At 37.0% G+C, this 14,207-nt stretch overlaps 1 protein-coding gene across 20 annotated transcripts in view; it reads right to left on the bottom strand.

Moving 5' to 3' along the window:
* NRCAM (neuronal cell adhesion molecule) overlaps positions 1-14,207 on the bottom strand; it is a 314,411-nt gene that overhangs the window by 47,369 nt on the left and 252,835 nt on the right. For all 20 annotated transcript variants that reach the window (XM_078154286.1, XM_078154292.1, XM_078154297.1 and 17 more), the window contains 5 exons: positions 8,837-8,980; positions 6,944-7,055; positions 3,172-3,338; positions 2,931-3,078; positions 846-970 (listed from right to left, as the gene is read on the bottom strand). In XM_078154286.1, coding sequence (XP_078010412.1) covers positions 846-970; positions 2,931-3,078; positions 3,172-3,338; positions 6,944-7,055; positions 8,837-8,980 — 696 coding nt within the window. The remainder of the gene's footprint in view (positions 1-845; positions 971-2,930; positions 3,079-3,171; positions 3,339-6,943; positions 7,056-8,836; positions 8,981-14,207) is intronic.

Below are 14,207 nucleotides of genomic sequence, written 5' to 3'. Positions count from 1 at the left end.
ACCCTTAAAGAACTGAAATGAAAAATAATTTGTGGAGTTATGCATCTTAAATAGTTTTTTTCACTCTGCAAGTATAAAGGATATTCTTTTAAATTAATATGTCATTTTTATAATGTTCTTGTCAAATTACATAAATTTCATCAAATGAATTGATTGTATAATCATCCATAAAATTTTTAGAAATGAATGATGCCATGCTGAGTAAAAGAAACTCCAATGATAAAATGAAGAAACTACTTATGATAGTAAATGCCCAGCAAAATAAAAATTTGACATATTTCTCCTTAAAGATAAACAATCAATAAGTGGCATGTAATGGAAAAAAATACTGATTTGGAGATGTGAAGCATGTTGAAGAGAAGACAGAAAAAGATTTGAATTAGTTTACCGTAAACAGGAGCTGGAGTTGGAGAAGGAGCCAGAAGGACGTTAATATAAAAGAATTTTTTTCAAAGTTAGTAATAGAAAGATACAAGATTTTACAAGCAGAGACTGCATACTATAGAAATTATAAAATGAAGTTTACTTATGGAAATATGGCACTAATAATCACACAGCAGCAATGTAGAAAAAATTGATTTTGTCTAAAAATCACTCCATCATCTCCCTATTTGCTCACTAAACTACTTTAGGAAGAGTTATTCACTATGTATGTACACTACTAGTTGCTGAGTTTGTTTGTATTATAGACATAGTCTCAACAAAAAATAAGACAATAGTTATTGGTTGAATTATTATACTCTTCCTAAAATAAAACTGAGGTATTCACAGTTTTTCTATTCTTTGCTCAGAAACTTTATGTATAAGTTGTCTTGTATTTGTTTAATGTTTGACTGTCTTCTTACCAACAACTCTAAGCATAGCACTTGCAGAAACCATGTCCAGAGATGTATTTGCTACACAAGTGTAGGTTGCATCATCTTCATCACTTATGTTCATTATAAGCAGATGGTCGTTATCGACACTGAACCTACAAATGGAACAGATTCAGAGTAATCCCAAAGCTCATTCACTTTACATATTACATTATTATTTATAGGTACATTCTTAGCTCTGCAGAAATAACTTGCCACTATCAATACAGAAAAATGATGTTTCCACATTATTGTAACATTGTAGTTTTTATAGCAATAATTTTTGTATTTTTTTCAAAGATGGTTCTATGCCCATGATCTTAATTATGCAGTTCCAGAGTATGGATCAATTTAAGAACCCCTGATAAATAAAAATCAAAACCTACAAAACAGATATATAAACACGGTTATATGGCTTCACCTTTGTAAGTTTATATCTAGTGCCTAATACAGTGCTTAGCACATAGTGGGTGCTTACTAAATGCTTGTCAACTAAGAACTTGTTATTTACTATACCTATCTTGAGTGATAGTCAAAATGTACATATCCCCCCCCCAAGTAAAAAAAAGCGAGGAAAGAAAAGAAAACCTGGTTTATCAGCAAGAGGGATGGAAATATAAGTTTATATCAGTGGTAACAACTAGTTTCCCCCAAAATTTGAGCCCAGTATGCTAAATATTTTCTTAGAATTTCTTTTTGGTTTGAAAACAATGGCATATGCACACGTGTACTTAAAACCTTTTTCAAGTTAAATTTTTTTCACACTTACTAGGTTTGTCTTTTTAAAACATTTAATCATTTATTTTTTTCTTCTATCACTGACTAGATTTCTTACATAAAAAGTTGAGGAAGAGGGAGAGAGGGACACTGAGATACAGAAAGAGCCAGGCAGGGCACCCATGCTCAAAAGTATCTCAGAATTTGGAGCTTATTAGTAGACTTTTCTGCCTTTTGACTAAGAACAAGTATAAGTGTTATCAGGTCTCATTCAAGGAACACAGGTTTACATTTTCTGCAGTCGTCTAAAAGGGAGGCAATGTTCCACCCAGAAGAGGGCAATGGTACTCACACAAAATGAAAAACAGTTTTTAATGAACAGAATAACTGTCCCAAAGCGAGCTTTACTCTTCACCATTAACTTGTTAAGGACATCACACACACACACACACACACACACACACACACACACACACACACACACACACACATGATAGAAAGATAGATAGATAGATAGATAGATAGATAGATAGATAGATAGATAGACAGATAGATAGATAGATAGATATTATAACATGTGACATCAGATCCTGGCTTATTACCTTCCCCTGTGTGCCATTGATCATGATGATTGTTAGCATTTATACAGTTCTTTAATGTTTCTAAATTGCTTTGCAAATATGACCTCATTTTATCCACACCACAACTTTGGGAGGTAGGTGCTCTTTTAAACCCCATTTTGCAGAGGAGCAAACTGAGGCATACAGAGAGACTTGCTCAGAGTCATACAACTAGGAAGTGTCTGAGGATGGATTTGAACTCAAGTCTTTCTGGCTCTAGGTCCAGCACTCTATCCAGGTAGCCACCTCTGCCTCAAATAAAAAACCATGAGTCCTTTGAAATTTCTGGTGAGGATTTGGAAGTCCTATGGTAATTTCAAGTATTATATTCTTTGACTATAATCATCATAAAAACATTATGTAGAGTTCCATGCTCTTGATGAGACACAAAAAAATGTAGATCAATATCCAGAACTTAAATATTCTACCTCTGCCCCATCTTGAACTGCATAAGAGATACACAGACATAAAGAAGTGGACAAACTGAACATCCTGTTTCAGTGCCTCTTCCAAGATTTAAAATGTTCCAGAAGAGAGATTTAATAAACATAATATAATAATACATAATAAAATAAATATTTATATATTCTTGGGATATCAGTCATTAGAAACACAAAAAATAAACCATTGTGGAATAACTACACAAAAGACATGGGCCAATAGGTAGTTTTAAGAGCACGGGACAAAAGAGAACAGAAAGTGATTGGAAAATCATGAGAAAAAAATCTTCTGCAAATACCTTCCATCATTTGGCAGCTCACCATTATCCTTCAGCCAAGTGAGAGTAGTTATTAAAGTTGGATCATGTTTCACTGTGCATTCAAAGGAAACTTTGCCACCTCTTTGCACAACTTTGTATTCGGGCTGTTTAATGATTCTGGTGGGATCTGAAATTTGTAAAGTTATTTTTAACCATTTGAAAAAGTAGGAAACTTGCTCGATGACACATGCCGTTTAGAAACCAAGGCCATCTGTCTTACCTTTGATTTCTAGATGAACATCATTTTTCGCCATCCCTAACTTGTTCCTTACTACACACGTGTATGTGCCTGCACTGTCCTTCTGGGCCACTGGAATTTCCAAAGTTCCATTGTCATGAAACACATATGTGTCCTCCTGGAGAACGCTTCCTTTTGTTCCCTTAAACCTATGTAGCAAAAAGAATATGAAGAGAAAATATTTAACATTCATTTAAACTCAGACACATAATGCTCTGGTTTTAAAGGTCAAGGCAAACATTATCTGCATTTCAGTGTGAATTGTAGAGTTGGGTACAATTACGATGCCTAGGAGCATTCTTGCTTCTTTACGCATAAAAGTCTGCGTGTGCTACAGGTAAAATTAAATAAGCTCTGAAAAGAAAGTGAGTACATTAGACAGCTTGACTGTATGTGCAATTAGGTACATAAAAAAAATAACCATGAGCATGTTAGCAATAATTTTAAAATGGCTATGAAGTCGGCAAAATGAAAACTACTCTCCCTAAAGGGTCATTTCCACTCAGTTTCTAAAAGAAAATGGGAACTCTAGTTTAATACATAACTTCCCCTGCTAGGGACAAGGTAACTAAGAGATTTCAACTACAAGACAGATAGAAAGGATGCATGGGAAGGCATGAATAGTGAGGCAATATCAATGACAGGAAGTGGCATGTTGTATTCTTTCAGATCCCAGAATTGTGGCCGCCTTGGAGAGATGATATGGATAACTGAGAAGGAGAACTAGACAGGGTGAACATAGATGTGGCAGTAGTGTCATAATCATAGTTATTGGGGAGCCCACTATTTCCAATTTCTATTGTGTGGTAGTAGACCTCTGTATCCCCTAATTTAGTTATTTTGTTCCTTCCCTTTCTGGAACAACTGCTGTCACTCTCCTGTCTGCCTTTAGTTAGGCCAAAATATTTAGGGGGAAATGGTGGTGACAGTCTTGATTATGAGCATATGAGGCTGTAAATGTAAATAGTTGAAGGAGGGAGTAGGAAGCACGTGGGAGAGTGAAAGATCACAGCCATAGAATCTTAGAGGTGAAAATAATTTTAGAGTTTAATCTAGTCCATCTTCCCATTCAATGTTGCTGCATTATTTCTACAGCATAACCAATAGGGGCTTCCTATCTCATAGGGCAGCTTCTTCCATTGTTGGGCAACTGTGGGCAGTGTGGTACAGTGGGAAAAGCAATGGATCTGGAATCAGGAGATCTGGGTTTGAATCTCAGTTTTGCTACTTACTACCTGTTTGTCCTTGGATGAGACATCTTTCTTTGCTGGTCTCAATTTTCTCAAGTGTAAAATGAAGGAGCTTATCTAATTCAGAAGTGATAAACTCAGAGCCAACTACTGCTCATGCCCCAAACTAGATTAAAATATAATCAGGAAATGTTTAACAAAATAAATAAAAAATACAATATAATATGGATAATGGTAATGGGCAGTCTGTTCAAAAGAGTTCAAATGTGACCTCAGCCCTTACTAGCTGTGCCTATATATGTGCCTTTAGAATACAGTGAGTGCTATATAAAATCAGCTATTATTATTACTATTACTAGCCGTGTGACTCTGGGCAAGTCACTAACCTCTGTTTGCCTCAGTTTCTTCATCTGTAAAATGGGAATAATGGCAACCCTTCCCTCCCAGGGTTGTTATGAGGATCAAATGAGACAATAATTGTAAAGCACTTAGCACAGCGCCTGGCACATAATAAGTACTAAGCAAATGTTAGCTGGAATCATCATTATTACTATAATTATTATTATTACTGTTAATTTTGGTTTTTATCTAAGTCACTATGCAGCCCACAGGGCTCCGCTTTTATTTAAGTGACTCTATTGATATAAATGATTCCCAATGTCTTTTCCAGCTCTAAACGATACCTGTTGTTCAGTTATTCAGTCACATCTGACTCTTTGTGACCCTGTAGAGTCAGACCATACACACCAATACTGTTCATGGGCTTTTCTTGGCAAAGTTACTGGAGTGGTTTTGCCATTTCCTTGTCTACTAGATTAAAGCAAACAGAAGTTAAGTGACTCACCCAGGGTCACACAGTTAGAAAGTGTCTGAGACTGAATTTGAACTCAGGTCTTCCTGACTTCAGGCTCAGTGCTCTATCGACTGAGCCATCTAGCTGCCTCTATATGATGACTTCTCCCCGACCCTCCACTCCCCACCCTTAATTCAGTATCATATTTGCCCTCTTCCTCAACTCCCTCAAATCTTTGTTCCTCAGATAATGACATTGACAATAAGGAACAGAGCCCAGAGCTGGAAAGCATGTAGTAGAGGTCCATTCATTGGTTCTTGAGGGAATAGTTTCCTGTGAACATCCTGGGGAGGGAGGTGACACCCATGGTGTGGCCAGAATCTGTTGGCTGGCTCTGCAAAAGGTGACAGCTCAGGGCAGGAAGCCTGACTGCCTTCTAGGACCACCTTCTCTAATTAGTGCATTCCCTTCCAGGTCTACATCATTGGGATGGGCCCAGTCTGGCCATGTTCCATTCCCCTCCCAGCTGTGATTCTGACTCTCCAGACTTTGCCGCCTTGCCCCTCCTGGTTGTGCACCTTCTCTCCTCCAACTCTTCACCACCCTTTTTTCATGAGTTGACATGCTCCAAGAATTTGTCCTTAGTGACCATTCTTTTGTTAGAAGATCACAGATATGGAGCTGAAAAGGATCCAGGAGGCCATCTAATCCTATACCTGCATTTTATAGATGGGGAAACTGAGGCCCAGGGAGATTAATTCACTCGTCCAAGGTCACACAGCAAATAAATATAGAGATGACACTGGAACCCAGGTTCTCTGACCACAGAGCTGGTGCTCCTTCCATTGTACCACAACACCATCCCCAATGGTAATGAAGCTTGTTTTGATTTTAGCTAGGCAGGTACTCAGACAGCAGACACAGCGTGTGTCTAGGATGTTAATTAAAACATTTCTAGCTTTCTGTCAGAAGCGTCAGTCTGTTGGCTTAGCCTTTGGGAACCCAAGATTACCTCCATGACATGATCAGGCATCAGAAGAGGACATTTGTGAAGACAATACTATTTTTAAATAGCCAAATCTTTGTTCAGGAAACAATTGCTCTACTAGTGCAAAAAAGTCCCAGGTTACTTCCAAGGGGTTGTCCACATGTAGCACTTCATTGAATGGGAGAGCTCACTCATTTCCAAGAGAAAAGGTCACAACACATCCAGGATAATCTGCCTATCCTATACAATTTAGCCAGGTAGTCTAAGTAGTTTACCACAAGGTGTTTACCCAATCAATGTGCTGTGGGCTTTCCCCTCATTTTCTTGTCACTGTGAAGAAACCAATGGAACATGAGAACTTTCCATTTGATTATCTTTTGTTTTGACTACACAGCTGGCCATTTTCTTATCCTACATACAGTATTGGAATAAAATTCAGCATTAGTTTTTTTATCCCCTTTATTTTTTGAATAACAGAACAACATATTTATAAGTGAGGCAATACAATCTATGAAAGCTTTTGAAAGATTAAGAACAACACATTTTAAGAAGCTTTGCACCCAAAAACATACCTACGGCATTAAGATTATTAAAATGGTTATTTTTACAAGCTGTTATTCTGTCTTTGTATTACATTCTTTTCATTTTGTGCTAAAGATTGGTTTGTATATTAATAAAACATTCTTTTTTCATTAAAAACTAATAAAAAGAGGAAAAGAGATAAAAAAAGAAAAATAAAGGAAAATATGTCTTAACTTTTTAAAAACAGGTACTGTTCCTTACCATTCGATGGTAGGAATGGGAGAACCAAAGAAAGCACAATCTAACATAGCAGGCCTGTCTGAAATGACCTGATAGCGCAAATTTGCTTCAGTAAGTATCCGTGGTGGTTCAGCTAAAAATAGGAAAAAATAAAGAGAGGCATTTAAGACTCAAAACTACAGTCATCCCTAGTAATCTGTTTTTATTTTCTTGCATGGCTTCATGTTAAATCCTGCCATCTTAGTACTGGCTCTATTACAGGTTGGCAGGTCAGCTTGGAAAAGAGCAGAGTTCTATATATGTTCTGTGTTTATTGAGAAATTAGCACAAAGGACATTAAGATGACAAGATATCTTCGTTTCCAACACTTTCACTAAGACTTTCGGGGCTTAGTTATCTTTCCTGAGTTAAATGTTTAATTCTTTCTTTCTAATGAATTTCTAAAGGGTTGTGAACCCTTCTGGGGATTCTGATGAAGTCAATGGACCCCTTCTTAAACACATAAAATATACAGTATTACAAAGGAAACTAATTATATTGAAATTCAATTGTCAAAATTTATATTTAAATAAAACAGTTCATGGACTTCAGGTTAAGAACCCCCATTTTAAAGTATCTCAAATACTGGCAAAAATTCCTGATTTTTGTTTTTGTTTTGAAAAGAGACACACCTTCCTTAGGTAGTTAAAGAAAAAAAAATCTTCTGCTATTATGAGACAATTTCTACAGAAAATAAGTTAAAAAAATTGCTATTTGGGTAATTTGAATATTAGAAATAAGCTAATTGCTTTCCTAGAACATCGGATATTAGAAATAGATGAAATAGAGATCTTATTAAGTACCTATATACACACATTTCTTCCATTGTTATCTTACATTTTACCACAAATAAGAAGTATATATTTTTGAATATATTCATAAATTAAGTAAAGGTCAAGGATATGAGTCCCATTTTACAGATGAAGAACTGGAGTAATAGGATAATTAAAAAATTTGCTAAGCCTAGAGTCAGAATTATAGTAAAATCTAGATTTTAAAATTACTACTCAATCTTATGTTATTTTTCTTTTCCATCGACCAAGGAGTCAACCTATCAATCAACTAATAAGAGGACTTAAAAATACTGTTTTTAAAATGTTGGGTTGACTTGTTCTTATTTTAAAAAATAAGACCAAAGAGATATGAATGAAAGAAACAGCAATTATGAATTAAATAGATAGTTACTCAGGCAGGTAGGTAATACAGAGGGTAGAGTGCTGAGCCTGAAATTAGGAAGAATTGAGTTCAAACCTGGCCTCAGACACAGACATACTCTGTGTTGTATCTTCTGCACTGCCTGGTTTCATCTCCATGAAACAAGATGCTCCTCCCATGATAAAGGTTTCACTTCTAAACTCACTATCATGCTGCTAACTCAAGCCTTGATGGACACAAACTCCCTCAGCCCTGTCCTATTGGCAGATGGAGCACCAAACTCCTTCCAATGCCTTCTTTTAGAGGGGGCAGAAATGAGACTGTCAGCCTGCTCCACTTTACACCTGTTGTTCTGCTTGGTTTCAACTTCACAGAACAAGAAACCCACTGCTGCTACCCCAACTTTACTTTTCTGCCTCCTTTTGTGTGTTATCTGCCTTTTTAGATTGTAAGCTCCTTGAAGGCAGGGGTTGTCTTTCTTTTTGTTAATTGTTTCTCTGCCTTAGCACAATGCCTAGCACATAGTAGGCACTTAATAAATGTTTATTAGATTAGATTGACCCTGGGCAAGTCACTTAACTTCTACCGCAGGTTCCTCAACTGCAAAATGGGGATAATAACAGCACCAAACCGTTCCCCCCCCCTTGAGAATAAAATGGGATAATATTTGTAAAGAGATTATTATTCACCCTACTCATGAACTATGAGGAAACACCTTACCCAAAACGTTCACAAATGCATTTGCCAGCAAGTATCCATACTCATTGGAAGCATTGCATTGATAAACAGCACTGGAGCTTTCTTGAACATCAGAAAAGAGAATAGTATCACCATCTATTTTTCTGCTGGGATCATCAGGAGCCACTGTTTGGGTGTAAAAAAAGAAAATGATTCCGCTTGAACTTAACTGTTTGAAAAAATGAATAAAAAGTTTATGAGAGTGGAAATATGCAGTCATAAAATACAAACACAGAGTTTAGGTAGGTGTTGAAGGAATGAGACTGTGTGAAAAACTCAAGGTTTTGTTTTTGTTTTTTAAATTAAGGAGCTTATTCAGAGTCTGAATCTGATTTTTAGACAGAAAGTATGCCATGCTAAAGGACGGGTTACAACCTGTGGGATGGCCTTGCCCATTCTAACCCTAATGGCTTCTTTTGCACCACCAGGAGAGCTCCTTCCTCCTAAACATGTACATGTCACCAGACTCAAGCACCAGTTTCCTCTGTTTCCCCTCCTCCCCTAAAGTTTCTTAGTGGAAGGGATGCTAGATTTAGAGCCAAAGGACCCAAGTCCAACTCTGATTCTGTTAGTGACAACTTGTGTGACTTTGGACTAGTCATTTTATCCCTGTAGATCTTGGTTTCTGTCTCTGCAAAACGAGGGGGTTGGTTGAGATGACATCTGAGGTCATCTAAACCTATTCTATTGATAGCAAGAAAATATAGCATATAAATTGAAACCAAAGCTAATTCAACAAATACAGAATTACTCTAGCTCTTATCCAAATATGTTTTTAATGAGAATATCTTCATCAACAAAATTGATACATTAGAATGAGAAACATTTTCCTGCTTTAGAAATTTCTATATTCACAACACTCCTACTCCATTGTATATTCTTTGGAGTTTCTGTTATTGTGGCCAAGGGTTAAATTTGGTTAAGTGCTGGAACATTCTAGGCCTGGGCATAGAATTGACTAAGGCTAAGGATATGGGCTTGATAATGCATTCGGTGCTAACTAGAACCTGTACCAGCTATTTTTTTCTTCCTCCTCTCTAACCCTTGATTGGTAAGAGATAGCTCTACATTCTAAAGACTGATGACTTGTTTAGATTGGCCTAGGTACAAGGGGAAAAAAAGGACAATGAGGATGAATTACAGCTAATTCCAAAGGTTGAGAACACCAAGAGCACAAATGAAGAAGTGAACAGACTTATGTAGCTAACTGTGGCCCAGAGGCATAGTTGAGTTAAAAGGGTGAATATTAATTCTCAAATAATAATTATAAACAGTAACTGGGATGAGAGCTCTGGAAGAAATGACTGAGTGACATTTGGGGAGGAGAAAGAGAGGAATGATCCCTTCAAATCCCCGAGGAGTGGGAGAAAAAAGGAAAGTTACTTAATGAAGATAATGTCCTATGCTCAAATGCTAGGTAGAAACTATGTGTCTTGGCCTATATATGTACCCACACTTCTTAGTCAGACATACGTAGCTCAGTAAACTATTTGTAGTAAACTCTGACCTCAGAAAGTCTCTACTGGGGAAGGAAGTGGGTGAGGAACAACTGTGAATAATAAAGAAAGAATAGATAGGAATAAAATGTCTCTTTAAGATGACTGGATTTTCAGAGAAATCTTTTGAATCATAAAAAATGAGGACAAATCTATTCCTACCTATTCCTATTGAAATAGAATGTAACTGAATACACTAAACGATACATGAGAATACATCAGTGTCACCTCAGGCAGTAGACATTACTGTGCTATTGGACAGAATACCCTTTTGATGAGTGCCAAACCTTAGGTCAAATTCTTATACTGTCTTTAAAAATTTCCTCTCAAACATAGAGATGCCTAAATGAATCTCAAAAACGAGTAACCAGTAGCATTTAAATCAATTAGGTTATCCTCAGTTCTCACTGTAAATAGCCTTAGTAAATGCCTAACTATAGTAAATGGCCACTATATTGTGAAAAATCTCAGTTCCACCTCAGGTAGGGCTGCTCTCCAATGATTAAAAAAAAAGATGTTTTACTCCTTCCCTTAAAATCCTTCATTATTTTCTTATCTCTAACACATGGTTCATATTGAGTTTACTATGTAACATGAATCAAAATAAACTAAATGGTAGTCTTTCACTCTTTCTTTGTTTTACCAAGTCCAAAATGTTGTGGTCATATTTATAATATAAAAATCTCTAACGTTTTTAAGACTAGTCTGTGTTATCCTGGAAATTCAATACCAATTATCAATACCCAAGGGCCATTTAAATCCCTACTGAGGGAGTCCCTTTCTGAGCCTCTTTCATATCAGGCAACCTTCCATGGATAATACAAATGTTCTTTAAAAGGGCATTATTCTACAATACACTCACAATCAATAACTAATTTCTGAAATCATATGAAATGTTCCACTTGATATAACAATATGAATGAAATCCTGATGATGGATGAGCTTTAAAATATTTTGAAGTGAACCCTTAGCCCACACCTGCTGTTTGTGAACCTAACATTTTAAATCAGGCCTGAGCCATAAGTTATGCCTTTAAAAAGCAAATGCACAGGCACAGAAATATAGACACACACTCACATATAAAATATTTTCATAGATTTCTCAACAAGTTATAGGTTATTATCAACTGCAGAAATGAACATAAATGAGAGAGAACAATAAATGACCAAGGAACAGATTTGTCATATCTTTTGTAAGCAATCAATGCAAACCCAGAAACATTTTCAAGGGTCCTGTACATCTTCACCTATGGTCTACACACCTTTTTCGTTACCTTTCAGAAAATCACAGAATCTCAAAGTCGCAAGAGACATTAGAAGCCATCTAATCTAACAGATGCCTGAACAGGAGTGTCTTCTCTGATAACTCTTGTAAGTGGTTAAGAAGCCTGTACCTGAAGAGCTCTAGAGAAGGAATTTAATACATCCTGGGGCAGTCCATTCCATTTTTGGTTAGCCCCAATTGTTAGGAAGCATTTTTTGGTCATATAGGGCAGATCTCTATCTGTCTTGTTTCAGCTTCAATGCACTGTTCATAATTCTGCCCTCTGAGGCAAAGAAGACTAAGTTTTCCATATGACATTCCTTAAGATACTTGACATTATTTACTCTTCCCTCCACAAGTATCCATGTTAAATATCCCTAGCTCCATCAATTAATCCTCAAACGGAAGATTCTCTAGGCTCTTCATGACCCTGAATTAACTTTTCTAAACATATTATATAATGTCAATATCCCATATAGGCACAATATGGTACAGTAGAAAGAATGTTGACTTTGGAATCTGAGGACACAGATTTGAATTCTATTTCTGACACTTAGTTCGTGGCACCTGCTTGATTTTGGACAAATCAGTTCACCTTGCAGGGCCTCAGTTTTTTCATCTGTAAAATGAAGATATGAATTAGATGACCTCTAAGGTAACCTCTACTCAATGTGTGCTGGTAAATGTTTAACAACCAGCTCTCTGGGAGGGAGAAAGGTGCACATGACGCACATGACAAGTTTAACCTGCAATATTTACTTTTCCCCATCACTTTCTTAAGTCTAGACAATCAATAAAACAACAAATCAAGCCCTGGTTTGTAGCGTTAGCTGATATCTGGGTGTAAAAGCTCACATACCCCCGCCTCTACCTCTAAATCTTATCTTTCCTAAAATGTGATGCTCAAAACTCAAAACTACAGGCATTGTATGAATGGGGGGTGTTATTATCCTCCTCACTTCTCTTAATATATATATGTTATCATGTCTATAAAGAGCCATGGAAGATTTTTGAGCCACTAATGGTTATTGGTGACACATATGGTTAGACCTATCCACTCATATGATTATTTTGGCAATTGTGTAAGGGATGGATGGGAAAGAGAAGGTAATGGAATCAGGAAGGCCAGTTAGAAAGCTTTTGTAACAGGCCATGTAAGAGGTGATGATGGTCTGAAGTAGGATGGTGATCATATGAATGGAGGAGACGGATTGACAATTAATAAGATGTGGCAACTAATTAGAAACGGCAGGTTAACAAGAAGGAAGATTCCGAGATGATCATGAGGTTTGAGTCTATGTATCTGGATGTATGGTGGTAGCACCAACAGAATAGGAAAGTTGGGAAGAATAAACAGCTTTAGGGGGAAGATGCTGAGTTTAATTTTAGATGTGTTGAGTTTGAGGCGTTGGTGGTACAGCTGTCCAGGAGGCGGTTGGAGATATGAGAATGGACTTTAGGGAAAATATTAGGACTGGTTTTAAAGATAAGGAAGTTGTTTGCAGAAAGGTGCTAAACATATGGGAACAGATGGATCCAGAGTCATGGGAATTAAGGAAGCTGATGCCAATTCTGAGAGACCCAAGATACCATATAGGTCATCAGTATGAATGGGAAGTCACTAAGGGAGAGAAAGAAGACAGAGCTTTGGAAGATGCCCAGACTTTGGGGTAGTAGAGCATAACAAACAAGTAAAGGTGGCTGAGGAGGTAAAATCAGATAGGTAGGAGGGGAACCAGAGACACAAATTTCAATTCCATTTAATAAACCTTTATCAAGATCTTAAAGTGTGCAAGATATTGTGTGAGGCCCTGGGGAGACAAAGCCAAGAAGAACAACAAAAATACCTATCCTCAAGAAGTTTATATTTTCTTGGAAAACACTAAGAGAATACAGAAGACAAGAGAGGAGAGAGCGACCAGGTGGAGGGACGATCCAGAGCAATAACTGCTACAGAAATATCCAGGAAGATGAAGACTGAGAAAAGGCGACTGACAATCTTTGAGAGAACAATTACAACTGAGTGACGGGGTTAGAATCTAGATTGCAAAGGATGAAGGGCAAATTGGAGGTGAAGAAGAAAAGGCAGGGAGTATAAACTATTCTTTCTAGGAGTTTAGTGGTGAAAAAGAGTAGAAATATAAGATAATAGTTTGGAAGAATGACAGAGTTAAGGGGGTGGTGTTAAGGGCAGAGGAGACCCAAGCATGGTTACATGATTTCTTCTCCCTTGTTCTGAAGTTGAAGCATAGAAAACAAATGGTGGGGGTAACCCACATTTGAGGCTTGAACAGTAGGCTAATGGTGCAAAGTATTCAACAGTAGATAGCACTGGGTAAAAGAAGACCAGAATGAAGGTGATGGACTTAGGATTTAAGGTCATGGAAAGAGGAAAGAATAGGTTTAGTATTAGTGTCAATAAGAGAGGTGGAAGGATAGGAAATTATAATCATGACGATTTCAGGGTTCAAAATCTTGGAACTGGAACATTTTTTTGGTAATGGTGAGTTTAAAATATAATTGCATTTAGGGCAGTTGTAGCAGGGTGGAGCCAGAGGTCATGGGAATTAAGAAAGTTGAAGTATGTCCTGAGA

This window comes from Phascolarctos cinereus, unplaced genomic scaffold (genome assembly GCF_003287225.1).
Source record: "Phascolarctos cinereus isolate Bilbo 61053 unplaced genomic scaffold, phaCin_HiC Scaffold_1;HRSCAF=81, whole genome shotgun sequence".
Taxonomy (NCBI): domain Eukaryota; kingdom Metazoa; phylum Chordata; class Mammalia; order Diprotodontia; family Phascolarctidae; genus Phascolarctos; species Phascolarctos cinereus.
This window is presented reverse-complemented; position numbering and strand designations above follow the sequence as displayed.